The 19831-nt window shown below is 41.1% G+C and overlaps 1 protein-coding gene across 1 annotated transcript in view; it reads right to left on the minus strand.

Annotated features, from left to right (window-relative positions):
* The window catches only part of cachd1 (cache domain containing 1), a 72753-nt gene extending 57344 nt beyond the window's left edge, over nucleotides 1–15409 (minus strand). The window contains exon 1 of the mRNA XM_083940723.1: nucleotides 14914–15409. Within this exon, the coding sequence (XP_083796849.1) occupies nucleotides 14914–15162 (249 nt within the window). The 5' untranslated portion in view covers nucleotides 15163–15409. The remainder of the gene's footprint in view (nucleotides 1–14913) is intronic.
* Nucleotides 15410–19831: the final 4422 nt, after the last annotated feature.

Below are 19831 nucleotides of genomic sequence, written 5' to 3' on the forward strand. Positions count from 1 at the left end.
AGAAAAAAAGATCTGAGAAAGAACTCCCAAGACCACCCTCATTTCATATTGTTGTTGTTATTTAAGTGACATCTTCCAGATGTACCCAGCATGAATAACATGTCAATTAGTAGCTAATAACGTAAACAGGACGTCAGCATTGACGCTTAAGAAAGAAAATGAAGGAGATTTGTGAAAAACTCCCATTAGTAAATTCAGAATTATGATTCTCACTGAAATTAAAATCATTTTAAGTTTTAATGCCAGATGAAATTTTCTGGAATTCTTTCACTGTAACATTAATTCACATATGAATCATTAAGTTCCTCAAAATGTAGAGAAAGGGTTGAATGTGTAAACGGGGTTTGTCTCCTGCTTAGCTGCCAAGAAATGCCAGCAGACACCCCAGCTGGCTGACGGTGCCAGCAACAGGACTAGACACACTAGATAAAAGCTGACTTGTCACGAGGCAGCCAAACCTGGCAGTGAGCGGGGCAGCGGGCCTTCTGGGAAGAAAAAAAAACAGTCTGGGAGAAAGAAGTTTGGAAAGATAGGAAGAGAAACGGGTAAAATGCAGGTTTCTTGTGGAAAGAGTTAGCTGGGCTTCGTCTGGAGAAAGACACACATGAATGCTTTAGTGAAAGATCTGCTTGCTATACCACTGAACATTAGACCTCTCAGATGACCGCCGGTGCCATGCAGCGATTTCAGTGGGCATACACACACACATGCACACACGCGTGCACACGCACACACACGCGTGCACACGCGTGCACACGCTAACAGTGGGGTTTCTTTTGGACAGGAGACAGAAGGATATTGCTGATGATGCTGCCAGAAACATAAAAACACAATTTCCTTGGTGAGAGATTTGTCCCTTAAAATCTGATATTAAAATGGAGGTTGGATGCAAGCAGCAGCAGTACCTTTTCGGACTCCTTTAATAACCGTTAACTGGTCTAAGAGAAAGAAATAATGGATATTTCCCGGGTTTAGGCAGGGCGCCCAGAGTGTGAACCATAGACTATAAAAAATGGATGTAGCCTCTACATCGAGGTCCGTTCTCTCAACTTGATCCAACTGTCCTCTCCTACGGAGCCGCCATCTTGTCAGACTTTAAAGCCACACCATTTCATCTTACCAAAACAGGGCATTGATGTGACGTTGGAGGCAGGGCGATATGTCCATCCATCATACATTTTAACCTCCGATAAAATAAAAACCTGCCTGGTACAATAAAAAATACCCCACCCTCAGTGTTGTCATTGCGATTTGACCTAACCAGACTTGTACGAATCCTTAAATAGGTTTAATTATGATTTGAGAATGGTTCAATGCGAAATTGCTCTATTATGAAACGATCTGCCATCTTTCGCACTTTCTTATTGGATCAACCAGGAAGTCGATGTGGTTGGGGCTTGGTATGAACCAACAAAGTAATAAACGCAAAGAGCAGAAGATCCTATCCTAAACAACCTGCTTTTTGGAACCTAATACAAAAATCATAAAGCCCCACAAAGAGAACCTGCACACAGACTGAGACCTCCAGAGAGTAAAAGCATGTGGAAACTGAGCCCAAGATGTAAAATACACTGCAAGATGATTTCAAGATGGTCTCTACGCAACAAGAGCAATGAGTTTTTATGAGTCCGGGATCCATTAAGCGAGAAGCATTGCTGCTGTCATTTGGGCACTGAGCTGAAGAAGTTTGAAAAAAATCCTAAGGACATAGTTATGTATCACCTAAATCAGCCCTCTTTTCTGCTGACATCCCAATGGGAGGAAATGTGCACTATAATGCTGAGTTGCTGAAGTCTTGAGTCCAAAGCCACTATGCTCTGAATACAGATACACTTGAAGGTGCAATGGTGGTTTCTCTGCGTTTAAATCATTATGTCAAAATCAATCAGAGTTCTGAATAAATTAAGATTGAAAGCAGATTTTCTGACCGAGGACCCTTACTTGATAACAGCCAGGAAAGATGAGCATATGGAGACACGTTGACATGCCAGCAGACAAAATGTGTCAAACACCTAAGCCTGTTTGGCTCTCCTAATTCTCATCTTACTTTACTTGTGAGTCAGTCCAGATCAAATAAGCCACTCGTTTGGCAGAAACATAACTGAGCTCAGAGACACTGATAGCTAAACACAGCTGCAGCCGCTCCATACATGCAGCTTTATATGAGTCTGTGTTTATGCAAGATATACGTGTGTATGGGTAGAGGTAGAGGTAATGAAAGAGTGTGACTTCAGGTGTTTACATGTGTTTGGAACATTAAAAGTGTCTACCCATTTTCCCTCTCACACTCAAATGCCCCGACACTCCTCCCTGCCTCCTAATTAGCCAGCTGTATCACATTTTTCACCCCTTTGCCATTTTCTCTGCGAGAATAAAAAAAAAACACTAGATCTCTTTTCATCTTCGGATCCAGTCTCGTCTTAGAGAGAGAGACAGAGGCAGAAAGTCCAAAGTTCAACTCATTAGCCGGGTCACTTACTGACTCATCTTCAAAGCCTGCAAACCAGCGGAAGACGAAAGACAAAGGACTGTTTCACATACCACCACCGGCGGACGCAATTACACCAAAAGATAGGAATAGGGAGCAGAGAAGATGAGAAGATGAAGATGGAAAAGATAGACAAAGGAGAAACTAGAAATGGAAGTGCAGACTGTTGAGACCTCAGTGCACCAATGTCCACCTGGGTTTCCCAGAGACAAGGAGAAAAACTAGACTAACTGAGTTGACCTCATCAACCCCATGACCCTAGAGTCAAAAGGCCTCATCATCAGGATGAAGATGCAAACTGCTGTGCAGCATGATTTTTTTGTGGCTGTCTGTCTTAGACACCACTATTACAGCTGGTGTCTATGTACCTAAAAACTAGATCTGTTTTGCATTTCCACTGCAGACAGTACTCTTAGGGCGCGCTCACACTATCCTCCCGGACCGAGACCCGGACTTTAGGGTACTTGTCCCCCCTCCCTCTCCCCCCGCGCCCCAGCCCCGTTTGTACTCACACTACCTGGGCTACGGCCAATGCTTCTTGCTGTCCATACGCCATCACGCCGTAACACGTCACACGTATTGATCGCGTGTGTGTGTGGCTTTGTTTACAAATCTTTCCATAGACCTCGGAGTTTTTGTGCGTCTTGTCGACTGTTTTTGAATATTTTCATCCGACCAAATCTGCAGTAAACACAACGTGAACCTTTCACCACCATTGTTGTTGTTGTTAAATGTCCGCGCATGGTCCGTCCTTCTATTTACATGTCCGAACAGGCGGACATAACGCTACTGCCGTGGGGTTCGTGCTCGTGCTCGTACACGTGCGCACGCTCGTGCTCGTACATGTGCAAACGGCTCCGCTAAAGCCCACCTATTTCAAGCGGGCCGTGGAGGGCCAGCTGGCCCCAGTTGAGCGCGGAGCGGGTGCGCTCACACTACTTAAAGGTACTAGACTTTAGCTGAAAAACCGGTTTTGGCCGCGGCCAAAAGGATAGTGTGATCACGCCCTTAAATGTAGGCAGGGTTGTTACCAGTAATAGTCGCATCAACCACCTAAGTGCAGTGTTGCTCTAGTTTTTACATTTCCTCCATCATTGCTAAGATGTGAGATGGAACACATGGACAGCCATGCACTGAGAAACAAGTTGAAGATCCTTTTCATTCCTCAGTTCTCTATCCGGCTCATGCTGTTTTTCCTCTTCACCGATGATGCAGAGGAATGTCTGCCCCAAATGCAAACTGCAGTATTTCTAGCTCCACCTCCACCAGTGTGCCAAGTACCATCCACAACTTTTGACAATGGAAACACCAATATCCATACTAATTTCTTATGAGCTGAATTGAACCGTCCGCTTTGCGAAAACGAGGCAAATGTGAAAGAACTGCTATTTCTTGGCTGCCACTGCTGCAAACAATCTCCTCCAGTCTTCGAGGGAGAACCCCAAAGCCTACTATTACATATTCACTGAGATCTGAACCTATCCAAATACAAAAATACTGCAGACAGGCCTAAAAACATGGTTGGAAATTTGAACCAACTTTGGAAAAAGGGCTTCTCAACGACTGTAAAGTTTGGGTTTACCACCAGTTTATTTAAGCAATGTAGAACCCTGAGAGAAAAGGCATAAACAGAGAGGGAGAAAGGAGGCATGAAAAACAGCCTGATCTGCTTCTCCACAGTAGGAGCTCCAACTTTCTCCTCATCGAGAATGCAAAGCCTCTCCTGCAGGAGTGTGTGTGTGCACCGTGAGGGGGATGGGGGCCTTACAAATGCATGTTGTCTGGGGGAGGGAACTGGTCCTTCTACTCTCCTTGCCCTCCCAGTCGGGTATTTTTCTCACTGCCCCCTTGCCTTTACCACAAGCCCCCGCCCCTTTCCTTTCCCCCTCTTTCTCTCTTTTAGGGAGAGTTCACTTTGAGTCTTGCCCATTGTGGTGAGTGAAGGGAGTGACTTGCTAAGGGGTGGCCTGGGGTCCCTTGGCTCACACTGCCAGGTCAGCCCTGTTGGAGCTAACGAAGTAACACTGGCAGGGATCTAGAAAAGAAAAAAAACACTAAGCCTAGATCACCAATGAAGATACTTTTCTCACTCATTGAGTGCATTTGTTATTGCTTTGTGTGTGTGTGTGTGTGTGTGTGTGTGTGTGTGTGTGTGTGTGTGTGTGTGTGTGTGTGTGTGTGTGTGTGTGTGTGTGTGTGTGTGTGTGTGTGTGTGTGTGTTTGTGCGTGCGTGCGTGCGTGCGTGCGTGTGGTAAGACAATGCAGACAGGATGATAGTGAAAGACAGATAGACAAAAGAGAGGTAATAGAGAGGGGGGGAATCATCAAAAAAGTGAGAATCAGCTGATTAAATGCAGCCAGTTAATGTGTTCTCCTCTTTAAAAAGCAGAGGAAAAAAGAAGCTACTTTCACTGAAAACCTGCGCTCTGACACCATCCAAATCCACATTCACCCTTAAAATTGTCCACCCCGCAACCCACCCAAATGAATTATTGTCTTCGCTTTAGAGACCCGCACCTGCATAGACTTGTCTCTCCTCTACCAGTCCCTGTATGAGTATGTCTGCAGTGCAGCTGACATCAGAATATTGTGCACTAGTGCCACAGAAAGGAAGCCAAACACTATTAATCTTTTCAGGTAAACATTCACCCTTCATATGCAACAGTGCTACGTGAAGCGTTCCATGTAAAGTATCCCTTTAAGTAACAAAACTAAAAACTATAATCATAAACCTAACAGAGGAAACAGAACTAAACGTTAATCAATAAAGCTAATAGTTAATATTTTAAGTAATGATGTATTATTTCACCCACCTGCAATCCATCTGCTGTTAATCAGAATTTTATTCTTATGATCACCTGATCAATATTATAATGCAGTGCCTGCGGATATATCTGCAATACGTGCATCACAAGTTCACAGGGCTCAATTCAATACACAGAAAATGAATGCTGACGGGGTTAGTTGATAAATCAGCAGATCGAAAATGAATCAATCGATTAAAAGAAATTGTTTTGATGATCAATTAATCATAAAACCACTACTGGTGAGCATTTGGCATTTTCGCTGTATGAATGACCCAATTATTAACAAAATAATTTTACAATCAATTTAACAAACTAACAAATACTCTCATCTCTATACATGATTATGATACAATGTACATACTTGTGTATGCATGCATGCACACATGCAACTGCCATGCTGGCATTTATCTCAGGTTAAAAAAAGAACTGACAACGACCGGATTTTTGTAGTTGTAAAAAATATATATATTTTGCCTAATATGACAATGTTTAACTACATTGCACTTAGATAGCAGCCAAGGAAATGTGCAATCTAGATTCTTAACAGGAGCTCAGCATTGTAGAGCAGGTCAAAATGAAATGCAAGCTGGGAGCAATTTAGATCAAGCAAAAGCAGACACAAAAGCAAAGACTGAGGAGGCAGCAAATCACTGCAAAACCAATTTCAGTCAAGGCCAAACAGAGAGGCCTTCTTCAACTGGGAAATGTGGGAAACCGATCAAAAAGCGGTCAGATAAATGATCTGGCCACGACAGTACACACAGATTTAAACCACAACAGCTGGTGCAGAAGGGGAAGAACATCAGTTTTATGCTCCATCCCGACCACAGTCCAGCAGGAGCCAAGAGACAGTGCACTAGACTGTACTTACGCAGGAAAAATAAATTAAAGGGATTTGATTGAAATGGATGAGAGTCATGTTGTTCAAAAGCTCTGGATAAAAAAACATCCCTGAAAAATTCACATATTTCTGTTTCAGCAGGCTTTTACCTCAGTTACATTACGTATGGAAGTGGGCTTCAGGTAGATTCAAATAAAAATGAAGCCAAATGATACATGATGTCTGTTCAGGTCTCTGTGGAGGTCATTTGGTGATGGACATTTCAAAAGAATATCTGAAAAAGAAATGTCACAATATCTATGGGACTTGTACCCAGAAACCAGATATTTGACAATGACTGCAGGCACATTTATTGCCATCATTAAAAAAAACTTTTGAATGGCCTAGAACTCATTTTTGGTTGTTGTCACACAGGATTATATTTAAACAAATAAGATGTCTTGCAGGGCAATTTTTTTCCCTCCCTCAAAAAGCAGAATTGTCTTGTTATATATTTCAAGACAGGTGAATAAATACCTCCACCACCTGTAAGACTGTGATTGTTCGGAATATTTTGAAAATACAGGTCATCTCACACAGCTATGTTCCGCCAGTACCTCTGGCTTCAAATAAGCAGTGCACAGACATCGCCTTTAATAATGCAGTTCAGTGCAGATAGAGCAGGAAAGGCCACTCACCAATTCATGGTGTCATGTCAGACACATCAATCAGATATCTGCAGACAGCTAGCTAGCGTTAGCTGCCCAGCAGGTAGGGACAGACTGAACAAAGTAGAATCTGCACACGGCTTCCATTTAACCCTGTTTGAATCATAATGCCTCCTCTCTGAACAATCTGAGAGCCTGCTGTCCCTCTGGTTGACACAACCATTAAATTAAAGATAGCCAGAGCAAGCTAGCAACCTGAAGTCGCAGCAGCCGGGTAAATTGCATCAGGTGTGTACGTAGTTTAACTATTCACGTCACAGTTTGCAGGATTCAAAATAGCTATTAGCCTGTTACTTTTTCACTAACAGTTTTGACTAACCTTTTGAACACATAATAACTCAACATTTTACACTTCTTGCTAAATCTATTTATCGCCCAGACCTGAAGATGGGACAAAATTTGGGGTTTGTCAGTCATGGTTTTTGACAATTACCAAGAACAGTCGTATGCACATCTGTGAAACCTCAATGGCATAAGTGTTGTTTACAAAATTCAATGAGAATAATCCTCAAAGCAATTTCAGTCAAAAACAACTGGACTGGTTGTTTATCTAGGAAGACGTTTCACCTCTCATCCAAGAGGCTTCATCAGTTCATGTACGCATCTGACCAGGCTGGGACTGGTTGTTTTTGACTGAAATTGCTTTGAGGATAACGTTGACGTGGACGAATGAGAACATTCACAGGCTTAATGAGAATAATGACAATAAAAAATGGTACCCACACACTGGAATCAAACATCCCTTAACCTTTATTCTATTCTATTTCAATGAAAGGTATCCTGGCGTAGAAGGTTCTTTTTAACACACCAGAGCAAATTAAATCACCTCTTGTATGAATAAGTATTTAAGATTGACAAATTGGAAACAAGGTTGTTTTTCTTAAATCCAGACAGGACAAGGTTTCCATCTGACAGCAACATTTAAATTCCCAGTTTTGTGTCTTGGGGATTTCACCATGTCTGATGTGTGTTCAGTTTAGAGTTTGGAGACACTGTGGGATACGAGGGGCGCCAGAGCCTCCCAGTGCCTGGACTTGGGCCAAATCATACAAGCGGCTCCAGATTGAATGAAACTGTGGCCCTTTGCTCTGTTCTCTCCTGCATTGTGACGGATGACAAAGGTAATAGTCAACAGAACCGGGCTGTTTCCACGGCCAAGTGTTTTGAAAAGGCAAAGAATCATGAAGATTGATATCTAAGTTATTCCAAGTTTTAAAACATTGCAGGTGCTGCTGTGGGACTTTGCAGCTGCTGGCAGAGAGCTCTGTTTCTACATGAAAAATGGACTCATGAAACATAATTCTGGATTTCAATGTAAGGATTTAACTTTTAACCCCTGACTTGCCCTGACAACTGTTTTTCTTTCAGAAGCTGTAGATGGCTAGTATTAGAGATAGAGTGAAGATATCTATATGATCTAAGGAATCTAAGGCTAAAGCTAAAAAGGGGGTGGCCATGAAAGGGATTAAATTATAGAAAAGTTTACTTTGGAAATAAGGAAACAGGTAAGCCCCTCGGTTACTATGTAGGTTACTACACACAACAAGAACAGTATGAGTTGGAGATTTAAGTATTCATGTATCAGCAGCAACTTGAGACCAAGAATCAAGGGAGTGAAAAAGTAAAAACAGTTTGTAAAAAAGCATCAGCTAAAATGGAAAAAGAAGAGAGGTGCAGATAGTCCACAGCCTCAAACGGCTCATAAACCGCTGAGGCACATCACGATTTATGGTTGGACTGAAAAGGAGTTGTGCCATTGAAATGCAATGCAAGGCTGGCTAATACAAATCACCTGTATCTCAGGCGACCTGCACACAAAAAGAAAAAGAGGTGAGAGAAACTAAAGAAGAAAGAAATCCCTACCACTTTTTAAAAAGTGACAGATACTCAATGCTGCATTGTTAAATCAAAGCATCAGCTATAATCAATAGTTTAGCGAAAGGACTCTAAAAACTCACTGTACACCTGCAGCAAACGAAAGCAGGACTAAGGGTCTACTCACACTTACCATTTGCACCGTGCCCAAGCAAGATTCACAGCAAAAGTCTAGTTCATTTGACCTATTTGCGTGAAACTGCCTAGGCATGGTACATTTCCCCGGGCCGCTGCCCGGCTGAGAGAGGTGGGCTTCAACACGGTACGGTTGCACGAGCATATGTACATGTACGAACACGAGCATGACCACAGTCCTGACCACTACTTATATACGACTGTTCCCCGCGATGGTTATTAAAAAAATGTTCACTGTGGTATGATGCGGAGGAGGAATGTTTACTGCAGATTTGGTCCAACCAAAATATTCAAAAAGATTTGGACACAACAAAAACTCAGGAGTGATGACGTATAAGCAAGAAGCTCTCTTGCTAGTCTTGAAGTAATGGGAGTGCAGGCCGTGCCTGGGCTGCGAGGGAGGAGGGGGACAGTCACACTAACGCACGGCACAACTCAAGGTACGAATGGTAAGTGTGAGTAAACTCTAAGGTGGTACCTACAGTATAAAGTGATGTGCAAGTTTATTTCTTTATCACTTTTGCTGACATTGAAGCAAAACATCCCTGTTCAGCACACAGAATCATACAAAACCTTTAGTGGATGGTTTGGCAGTAATTATATGGACACCGGGGTCTTGAGTGAAGCTGTGGTACACAGGCAAAAAGAGTTTAGTTTAGTACCCCAAATCACATCCCATTGTGCGTGGTTACAAACACAACAAGAGGCGGTATCTGTCAACCACCCAAGGTATGTTACCAATAGAGGGTTACATTATGTAAACTCTATGCCCTGAGGGGTGGGCGACAAAAAGAGCCCCATTATATCCTCAACAAGACAAGTGCAGGAATGTGCTTGAGACATATTTGACACCCAAGTGTTAATTTTCCCTTTGGATGAGCCTTATTGTAAAGAAAAATATCTTTCATTGACTATTATACACCATATCCTTCTATTCAACTGAACAAGCAGTCAACATCTACCCATGCTTTAGCATGTCAGATTGGGTGTAGAGCAGATCATATATACATTTAAAGTGAAAAGAGAGGATGAATAAGAGATAGAAATAGTCCAACGTGTTGTGGGGGGCCTGTGAGGCTTGTATTAACCTTGACTGTGTGAGCACACAGCCGTGCAGGCAATGCAGTAAGATGCAAGAAGGCTTTGAAGCTGTACTGCAGAGAACCTAGCAGGAATTTTGATGTCCTGCTGTATATCCTCCAACCCTCTTCCTCCTCCCTGATTCAATATAAAGTGAGGCAAATAAGAGAAACACAAAGTAGAGGAATAAGATTAAAATAAAAGGCAGGTGGAAACATTTAGATATGTCAAAACACAGCTAATAAAAAATCTAGTCCAAGTGAAAAGAAAACAACAAAGCAGGAAAAGCCTGCGATAGCCCCTAAACTGGTGTTGCCCTTGGACCAAACCCAACCCAGAAAATCACAGCTTAATGGCAGTGTCGGAGCTGCCCCAATTTTCTCTTTTCCTGCACAAACCACCATTGCCCTCAAATTACTATCAATATTCAATTAGGGGGGGGGGGGGGGGGGGGGTACTGAACGAGCCTGCCTCAATAATAAACCACACTTCTCTGAGGATTAAGGCCCTTAAAACTAACACAGTGAAATGCCCTTTGTAAATAATCAGCCAACGGGGCGTAAATAGCATTTCAGTAAAAGCTAGTGAGCTGGACTTTTCACACAGTGATGACTGATCTCCTTTTGGGCCTCACCATTAGTGACAATCTATGCAAGCTGGTTCAATTCCACTGATGATAACACGTGTTAGCGTAACTGTGTGCCGTGGCCCTGACTCTAGTGAGGAAGTAGAACAAGGCCCTTGTTTTAATAACACGGAAAAGTAAAAAGGAGATTAAATTTCATATTTAGATCCAAGTCCAAATTAGCAGTGTAAAACCCTCCAGCTGTAAGCTGCAGAAAATCTGACGTGAAATGCTCATTAGCTCCATATATCAGAGATGATTGTTTACTTTCACAACAACCACTGATCATTTCATAATGTCTTAATAGTATGCACTGGCAACAACTCGACAACAAGACTGTTTTAAATAAATAACACATTAGGTACAAGGAAAACATAATATGGAAATTGAATGCAAAACACTGAAACAGTTGGGTAAATTATACTCAAGGTCGCATAGTTTACTAATCAAGATACCACATACAAACAAATGTTTGGGATACTGACACTGTGTCAAAGCTGAGAATTATAATAATTGCACTGTCATCAACCTGCCAGCAGATTTATCTGTAAATATTTTTATATTAGCTTAATTGTTTAGTCATTTTTTAAATTAAAATGCAAAACTGTCACTCGTTCTGGCTTCTCAGATTTTAGAGTTTGGTGTTTTTTATTAATCATACATGACAGTAAATGATGCATTTATTTGGTTTTGGAACTAGTGGTTGAACAGAATAAAGCATCTGAAGGCAACATTTTGGGCCCTGAGAATTGTTTTAATGGGCATGACTGGCATTTCAAAACTAAACCAATGATGGACTAACTGAGAAAACTATAGATATCACTGACGCTAATAACAATTAGCTGAAGCCTTATATGAACATTTGAATTGATAAAAAAATAAACCGAACTAACTGACAGATTGTAGCAGAATACCTTCAAAATAAAAACACTTGAAGTCTGTCTCTAGACAAATTTTAAATGTAAAAATGTGTAAAATTGCTATTATAAATATTTTGTTTAACATGCCTTTCCCTCAGAAGAGAAAGGTGCTTTTAAGCACATCTACTCTTTGTCCTCATTAAGAAATTCTAGATCTGGCCTTGTGCCCCGCCCACCACCGCTGCCATAATTACACTATGGAATCGCCCCAGCCACAAGTGGACAGGATTGGCTCCTTAGGTAAGTGATGTTAGAAACCCTGGTTGTCTGAAAACGCAAAGTCGGGCGCTACCATGCCATCCATTCATTTACATTAACAACAATGGATTTTAGGGTACAAAAAAATACAGAATGTGTATGGGCCCTTAATCTGGAATTTGAGTAATTGGTTCAATGCAGTTCAAGGCAAAAAGCTCAGCCATGGTGAGTCACTTATGTAGCATATTTAAAAAACACCATATAGACATGGTAACTAGAACAAAAACATGATTTTCATTGGACAGGGTCTTTAAAACGTCCCAGGGAATTTATTTCACAACATGAACCTGAAAGAAAAACATCCTCTAAAAAGCTGACTTATCAACTTAAACAAAGTCTCGACTGTACACCCTTGTGTCCCCTGATAATAGAGCAACTCAATGACAGATTGAACAAGGTTGACCCAGTGACTCAGAAGCCTCAAATTACACATCTGCCAAAGAATGAGGGGTGGAGTTGGGAGAGGTAGAATTACGTTTTAAACGGAGATGCTGGGATGATCGCTCGATAACAAAACCTTCAGATCTTTTACGAAATAGTACAACGTGAACTTTTGCACACGGATGTCTTGGGGGGGTCACAGTGTGGAATCACTGCCTTCTTTACTGCATGAGGAAAAGGTCATAATGCAAGAGACAGAAAGATAAAGTGAAATACAGTTCAACGGACACACCTGCAGACTGAGAGTCAGGCCACATGTGAGCATCAGAGCAGGTGTCCACATAGTCAGCATGGACGACAGATTCCAGCAGTTTTTTTTCACGGGAAGATGTGGGCTGTTTTTACTGGATACACATCTCTTAGTTTTGTGGAAATCTGCTCTGACAGCGGCTTCAATCAAACTCACAACTCGATTCATGCCAAGTCAGAATTTCACAGCTCGTACGACAACATGATTGCCTCAAAGCTGTTTTCCCACGATACAGGGGGATGATGCTGAATGCATGTTTACCATAAATAAATGGAAATGGCATCATTAAAAATAAAGTGTGACAAAAGCTATAAGTTATTTTTCACATTTACTGCATTGTTGAAGCTGATGGACAATTTGACTCGATATTTGAGAAAAACAGAAAGCACTGATCAGAGAGTAAAAGAGGGGTGAATAATTAGAGTGTATGCAGTAACAAGAAACGAAAACAAGAATAACAGAGCAAAACAGACAAACTACACAAACAGCAGAGGAAATGATGGAAAAGAACGGGAACGAGACACAAACCGGAGCTTGGGTACGGATGAGCTGTGACAAAGGCGGATCCAGAGGGATCAGAGGAAGCTCTCAAAGCCGACTCCCAGAGCCGGGATGAAGGCGGCTCAGTGTGGAAGCAGAGAAGATGAAACACCATTTGGGGGCAGGGCCCCCCCGCTGCCTCGCCTCTGTGTTCAGGGCCTGTGAGCTCCTCTGCCTCTGAAGTGCTAAACACCCCCCTCACACCCTGCAGCACCCAGCACCGCAGCCTGCACCTCCTGCCATTTGGCGCAGGTCTGCACACATGGACATGACAAAGTAGTGTTCTTGTTGTATTTACGTAGCATGTTTAAAATAAATCAGGGCGGCGGAAAGCGATTATCTTAAAGTCTAAAATAGACGGATTATCTTCTCCGCTAATTGTTTGGCCACAACATAGTTAAAAAGGCCAGAGCAACAGTCCAGAACCTAGAGCGTTCCATTTATTATCACATACAAGAAACATAAACAGCTTTTCCAAAAAGTGAGATGGTGGAACGGAGGAATGTTTGGCATTTTTGCTTTATAATGGCTAAAATTTAATTGACTTAATTTTCAAAACAGTTGTCAATCAATTTTGTCGACCGACTAAACTATCAAAGAACTAATCAACTCTCATTCAAATTGTTCCAAAACACAAAGATTTTCCTTTTAATATCATCAAATACTAAGCAACTATTAACGTTTGATGAGCTAAAAGCTGTAATTTTTGCATATTTTCTCCTAGAATTCAGTAATCAACAGACTGCTTTGACTCTAACATCATTGATCAATCAAGACTTGTATAATTTAAAATGGGCATACACTCCTTAATATTATAGGGTTGTTATTATTATCTATTCTGTCTCCAACAGGGAAGAAAAAAAGACACAAAAGCATGAACCATCCAATCAGCTGCAGTCAGAGCTGAAACAATGAATCAGTTAGTCGATGACAAAATCAATCTACAACAATTTTGATAATAAGACAGGTCTTTTTCTCCTTTTTTATACAATTGTCACAGGATATCTTTGGGGGGGGGCTGGGCTGTTGGTCGAACATAAACAATGTGAATACATTCGCTAGTCTCTAACATTTACAGTAAAAAATCACCACTAGATTAACAGATCATTTAAATAATCATGGGTTTGAGCCCTGAAGGAGACAATGTGTTGGTTTTTATCCACGAAATGTGCTCATAAAAAAGATGTTTTGTGTGTATTTAATCCTGAGCAGTATCGCTTTCTCCTAGAGAAAAAAAGATTTTCTAGTAAATATATGGGCTGCAACAAAGTTGGATAAAATGGATTTATTCCTTTTATTTGATTTTCAGAAGAAATGCATGGCACAGATTCTCAGACCCACGAGGATGCATGCTGATTATTTCCAGTTTGTTTTTTATCTGCATTATGACATGAGTACATCTCTAACCAGTGTTTTTAAGTCTAGTGTCTTTGGGTAAGAACCAGTCCCACAATGAAAGGTTGCTTCATGGCAGATTTCTCGTGATAATCACTGTAGGTGCCAGTTTATTCACCTTTGCAGCAGGCAGACACACAAACACACACACACACACACACACACACACACACACACACACACACACACACACAGTAAATGTGTGAAAATGCCTGATCTTTTGTAAGATTCGTCCTTTAAGCAGATTAGGGAATAACAAAGGTGAAACGCACGCCGCCCAGAACACCAAACCTCCAGCGTGCTGATGCCCCAGATAAACGCGTCCCAACTTCAAAGCGCCTGTTGTTGCACTGAAACACTGGCAACCAACGCGCTTATTGTTTCGTAACACTGTTACATTTCTGTCAACAAAGTTCCCCCTCTGCAATTATTAGGCTACGTTATTTTTTAAGGGGGTTTGATCATCCCGTTTGCGCCAGTTTGGCTCAACTCGAAGTGGCGCAGGGATATCTCCGTTTTAACCGATACCAGCAGAATTTAAACACATTTACCTGCATGGTAAAGACTCCCAGCTCCTGAGAGGACAGCTTTTTCATCTGATCGGCCAAAACTTGCGCTTCTTCCAGGATGGAAAACTCCGTGTCGGCTCCGCAATATCCACAAGAAAGAGCCGAGCACATTAAAACGAAGCTCCAGGAAAAAGCCAACAAGCCCCTGTGAAACCGAAGGTGTTTATCCCGGAAAGCAGCGCGCGTACTCGGCGTCAAAACCAGAGGTTTCTCCTCCGCCCGCCTCGCCATGATGGCTGTGGGTCTACACGGGCTGGAGAAACACGGAGTCTGAGCTGGTGGCGGAAAAAAAAAAAACTTCAAGGGAGACTACTTTTACAACTTCGCAGCGTAGAGGACGTGTGCCCTTTCTCTCCGGTACAAGTCTCCAAAATTCCCAGCAGCGCAAAACATTGCAGCTCCTTGAAATTCCACACGAGAAGAAAGTAGATCCATGCGTGGAAGATGATACGTTTTTTGTTGTTTCTATCGTTGTCGGTGTTCCGTCTCCGGCTAGTCGCTCCAACTCCTGGAAGTCTGGCAAAGTGTGTGTGAGCCGGAGATTCACCACAATGGGGGTGAAAGTGGGAGGCGTGGAAACACGAGAGTCCTACCGGCGCCTGGATCTCCGGATCAATGGATCAGGGTTTCATGGTGCTTTCAACTTCTGCTGGGAAAAAGAAGCCATCGGTGAAAACGGTCGTCGTGGAATGACCCCACCAAATACGCAAATACGACTACAAAAGTTACTATTGTCAAGATGTACTTTAAGTAGCTAAGCACACACTATTGTCGTACTTTTTACATCTCATTGTGCTGTGTGTTATATACTTTTACATATATTCATACCTATGCATAACAGTCAAATGTTTATGTTTACCTTTGTTCATTTTGTTACCCTTGTTTTTAGCTGTAGGCCTAGGTCTATTTCTGTGTATAGAGAGCAACTAAAAGCCGGAGGTAAATTTCCTTTTGTGTTCACACTAAATTGGCCATTAAAGCTGATTCTGATATGGAGTAGGAATGTAAGCAGCAGTCAGCAGGGCCGTAGCAAGGATTTCAGGTCCCCTTAATGCACCCCCTACCGCCACCCTTCAATTTTGATCAGACACCAAAAAGAACGTCTCTAAAATGTTGCTAATATGCAAGTTTGGATATTTTCACATTTTAACTGTAGAATTAATTGTATTTCTAAACAAACTGTCAGGAATAATATAAATACAGAATTGTTTGTTTAAACGTTTACATTTTTGGCTTTAAAGTCAAGTCAAGTCAACTCCTTGGTTACTAAAACCCCTAAATCCCCAATAATAAAAACAGAGGACATGACTTCAGTGACTGATGGTTAAAGTCATCTAATGCCTTTCACTGCAGGAATTTAAAAGGATACTTGACCCATTTTAATCAAGGTCTTTGTCATGGCAATGAGGGTATTGTGTTCACATGCATGGGGTTTGGCCTGTTTCAGTGGTGGAGGTCCCCTCAGAATGAAACATCGGAAATCTGCAGAAATCCACTGAATGATGCGAAACAGACACAGACCTGGATCAGCAAAAAGCAGCAAACTATCTCTTCATTCAGCCTAATATGCAATAAAGTGACCCTTTTAAATGTCCAGTCATCTGTAACTTAGAAAAAACCTACTAGATAGATTGCCTTCAAAATATTATATTAATTCTAGTGACTTTTATGTTGTTGTTGTTGTTTTTTTAGGGGGGTTACTAGGTAGGTCTATATACCATAAAAAGGGCCTTTAGTTTTTATGAGGCTATAGGATTATTTTAGATCTTTTCTGCAAGTAACACTGTCAGTATGTGGGATCCCATATTTAAACGCAGAACAACAAATAACGTGGAAAAATAAATAAAAATGCAGTCAACACAGGCACAAAGAGAGATCCTCTGCTGGTGATGTATGTGATACGTATCTGTGAAGATTGTCAGAATTTGGACGATCATGAATGAAAACAACATAAACTCCACTCCTCTGATCCAGTTCTTGTTTTTGTTTCACTTTGCCTGAGCTTCTTTTGAGGAGAAGCAGATGCTTGTGTATTTGGGCAATTAACATTTTGATATCCAACTTCTAAATAAAATCATTTGTTAAAGAATCTTGTAGTCAGTGATGTGCTGCTCCATAACAGCCCTCCAACCCATCCAACAGCTGACCTCCAGTCAGCGCTCTCTGTCTCTAATACTTCATTGGATTGCAGAGTGTATTTCATTTGCAGCCACACAACTGGCCTCTCCCCCATCCCTCTCACTGCTTCTTGTGACATTTGTGAGATTTTCTGATTAACCAGTGTTGTTTGACCTGGACTTTTTATTTTTTTTATCCTATTTTGTTCACTTTAAAAATAATACAATTACATGTTGTCAAAGAGGGAAATTTCCAGGTACATTTATGTAAGCAAAGCTTTATGTTTTCAACATTTGAATCATTTTTAAGACTTTTTGCCAAAGCACTGAATCCAGTGTTTGTGGTGTGACAGTGTGATTAAATAGAGTTGGAAGATATTAGCAATTTGATTGGAGGGAAAACATTATTTGCGGATGGGGAGTGACATAGAGTTATAACCTACAGATAACAGAGTCAGTGAACCTTTTTTCTTTTTAAACAAGATGCTACTAGTCATTAAGTCTTTACCAAATCCACCCAAAATGTTTAGAGGCAGCCTGTGTAGATGTAGAGATGGAATGAAAACATAATTTCTGTCTAGCTTTGTTGTTCGTGCAATGAGGCCTCAGTTGGCGTTGTAATGTTTGCTTAATATGTCATTCACCTTTCAAATGTTTACCGCTGATGTTGAAGTGCTCGAATAAACAACCTCCACTCTGAAAACACACAGGTTTGCACTAACACTAAAGCTGTAAGTACTTTAAGCATCTGAGTGATGGTTATTTTTCTTCATGATGCATTATTTGGCGAGTCAACATAAATATAATTATATAAATTTTATGTTTTACTCAGTCAGCCAACGATGTTTAGTCACAGTCTTGATCATAGTGAGGATGGAGAAGCCTGCACACCATGATCGTTCCACATTGCAGCCAAAATAACTTCAATGCCTTGCAACGGAAATATCTTGTGTCAAATTAAGACATATTTTTTTGTCTCTGTTGGCTTACATCCAAAGGTGGCAATAAAGCTCAATATTGCAGTGGTAGAAGTCATTTTACTGAATATTATAAGTACAGATGATGTGGACCTTTTTAATGTGTTCAAATGTTTAGATTAAACATAAGTGCTACCGAAGTACTACTCATTATACACACCACTGGTTTCTTTTGCTGAAAATATCATTTGTGTCCAATTGTCATCTCAAGATTCAATTCAATTTCTGCTTGTGTGATACAAGTGTGATTGATGCAGTGGGCCAACGCTTTGCAAACCAGGGATCTGCAGCAGGAAAAGAGTTCCTGACTCCAGACTTTGCTACGCTCCTGAATGGGTCTTCTGTCTGTGTCTTTGGCTGCAGACGCCATCAGATGTTTGCATGGCCGTGAGATTCTTTTAGACACTTACAAACACAAGTATGTTTGTTGAGTGGTTAGACGTAGGGGTGTGTGCACCACATACATTATCAGCTCTCCAGAACAACCATTGTGTTCTTCTGTTGGTTCACCCTCAACTTCCGGTTCAACAGGCAAAACTGTAGTTTAATTGGAAGCCATTCTTTATTTATAAGGATACAAACGGTGACTGAAATCATTTCCTGAATTGGTTGCCATATTTGCACAGGAGAAAATATAGAAAGATCCTTGTGCAAACATTAGAAATAGCGTACAGTATGAATTAGCATAATTTGAAGCAGACCAAAATAACTCAAAGTAAATTCTAAATACCACAACTTTTTAAAATGATATGGCCAATTTCTCCTCTTAACCACAGAGGCAGACATCATCAAAGCTCTTCTGTTTTTAAAAGGATTTTTAAAACTTCTAAACTTGCAGCTCCACACCTGCTATTTGTGTGTTTGCACTGTATGCATGTATGCATGTGCACGTGTTCATGTATGGGTGTGTGTGCATGTATGGTGCCGCCACAGGTGTTTCCGCTGCATTGACGCAGAAATGTTCAGAGAGAGGGGTCAGAAAAATACTTGATATGTGGTCCTTTTGCATCCTGGATTTCCATTAAAGACTTGGTCAGTTACACAGATCTTCAATTTTCCACTCAACAACAACACAGATTCCTAAAGCTACAGTCACATTATGTTTCCACTCAGCACAATTTACTCTGGGTGTGTTCAGCCCCTACAAAATGTAGCAAAAAACATTTATTTAACTGACAAGGTGGTGTGTTTAGAACCCCATTGTGCATGCAAATGCACCGTAATTTAAAATGGACAATTCAATTCAATTCAATTCAATTTTATTTATAGTGTCGAATCATAACAAAAGTTATCTCAGGACACTTTACAGAGTAGGTACACTGTAGCAAAACGATGAACACCGTTTTCAGATCGAACGTTTCTGATGCAGGTAATAAATACATATTTATCAGAACAATCACAGGCTGTAAACAGAAAGCGACGCCACAGTTTATAATTTGGTGATTTGATGAATATACTATAGTGAAAAACATACTAGAATAAGAACTTCTACATTTCCAAACAACAGTGTTTCTATAGTCGGCTCACTCAAAAGGTGAAAACTGACAAAAGTGTATTGTGACGATACCTTAATAATGTTGTGGCGCAAAATTATTCAAACTCTGCCCCTCTATCAAACGTTCGTTGCACCCAGAAAAAAAAGTAAGAGTTGCTAATATAGCGACAGCTGCATGATCCCTCACCGGCTTCAGCAAGCCGGAGGTACCACTATACTAAATTGTGGGGAAGTAGTTTGCCTCTTAACCACACACGTGCCATGTTTAAAATATGATTTAATTTATTGCCAGTGTAATTTTGTGTAGTCGA

This window comes from Echiichthys vipera (assembly GCF_963691815.1).
Source record: "Echiichthys vipera genome assembly, chromosome: 3".
NCBI classification, from domain to species: Eukaryota; Metazoa; Chordata; class Actinopteri; order Perciformes; family Trachinidae; genus Echiichthys; species Echiichthys vipera.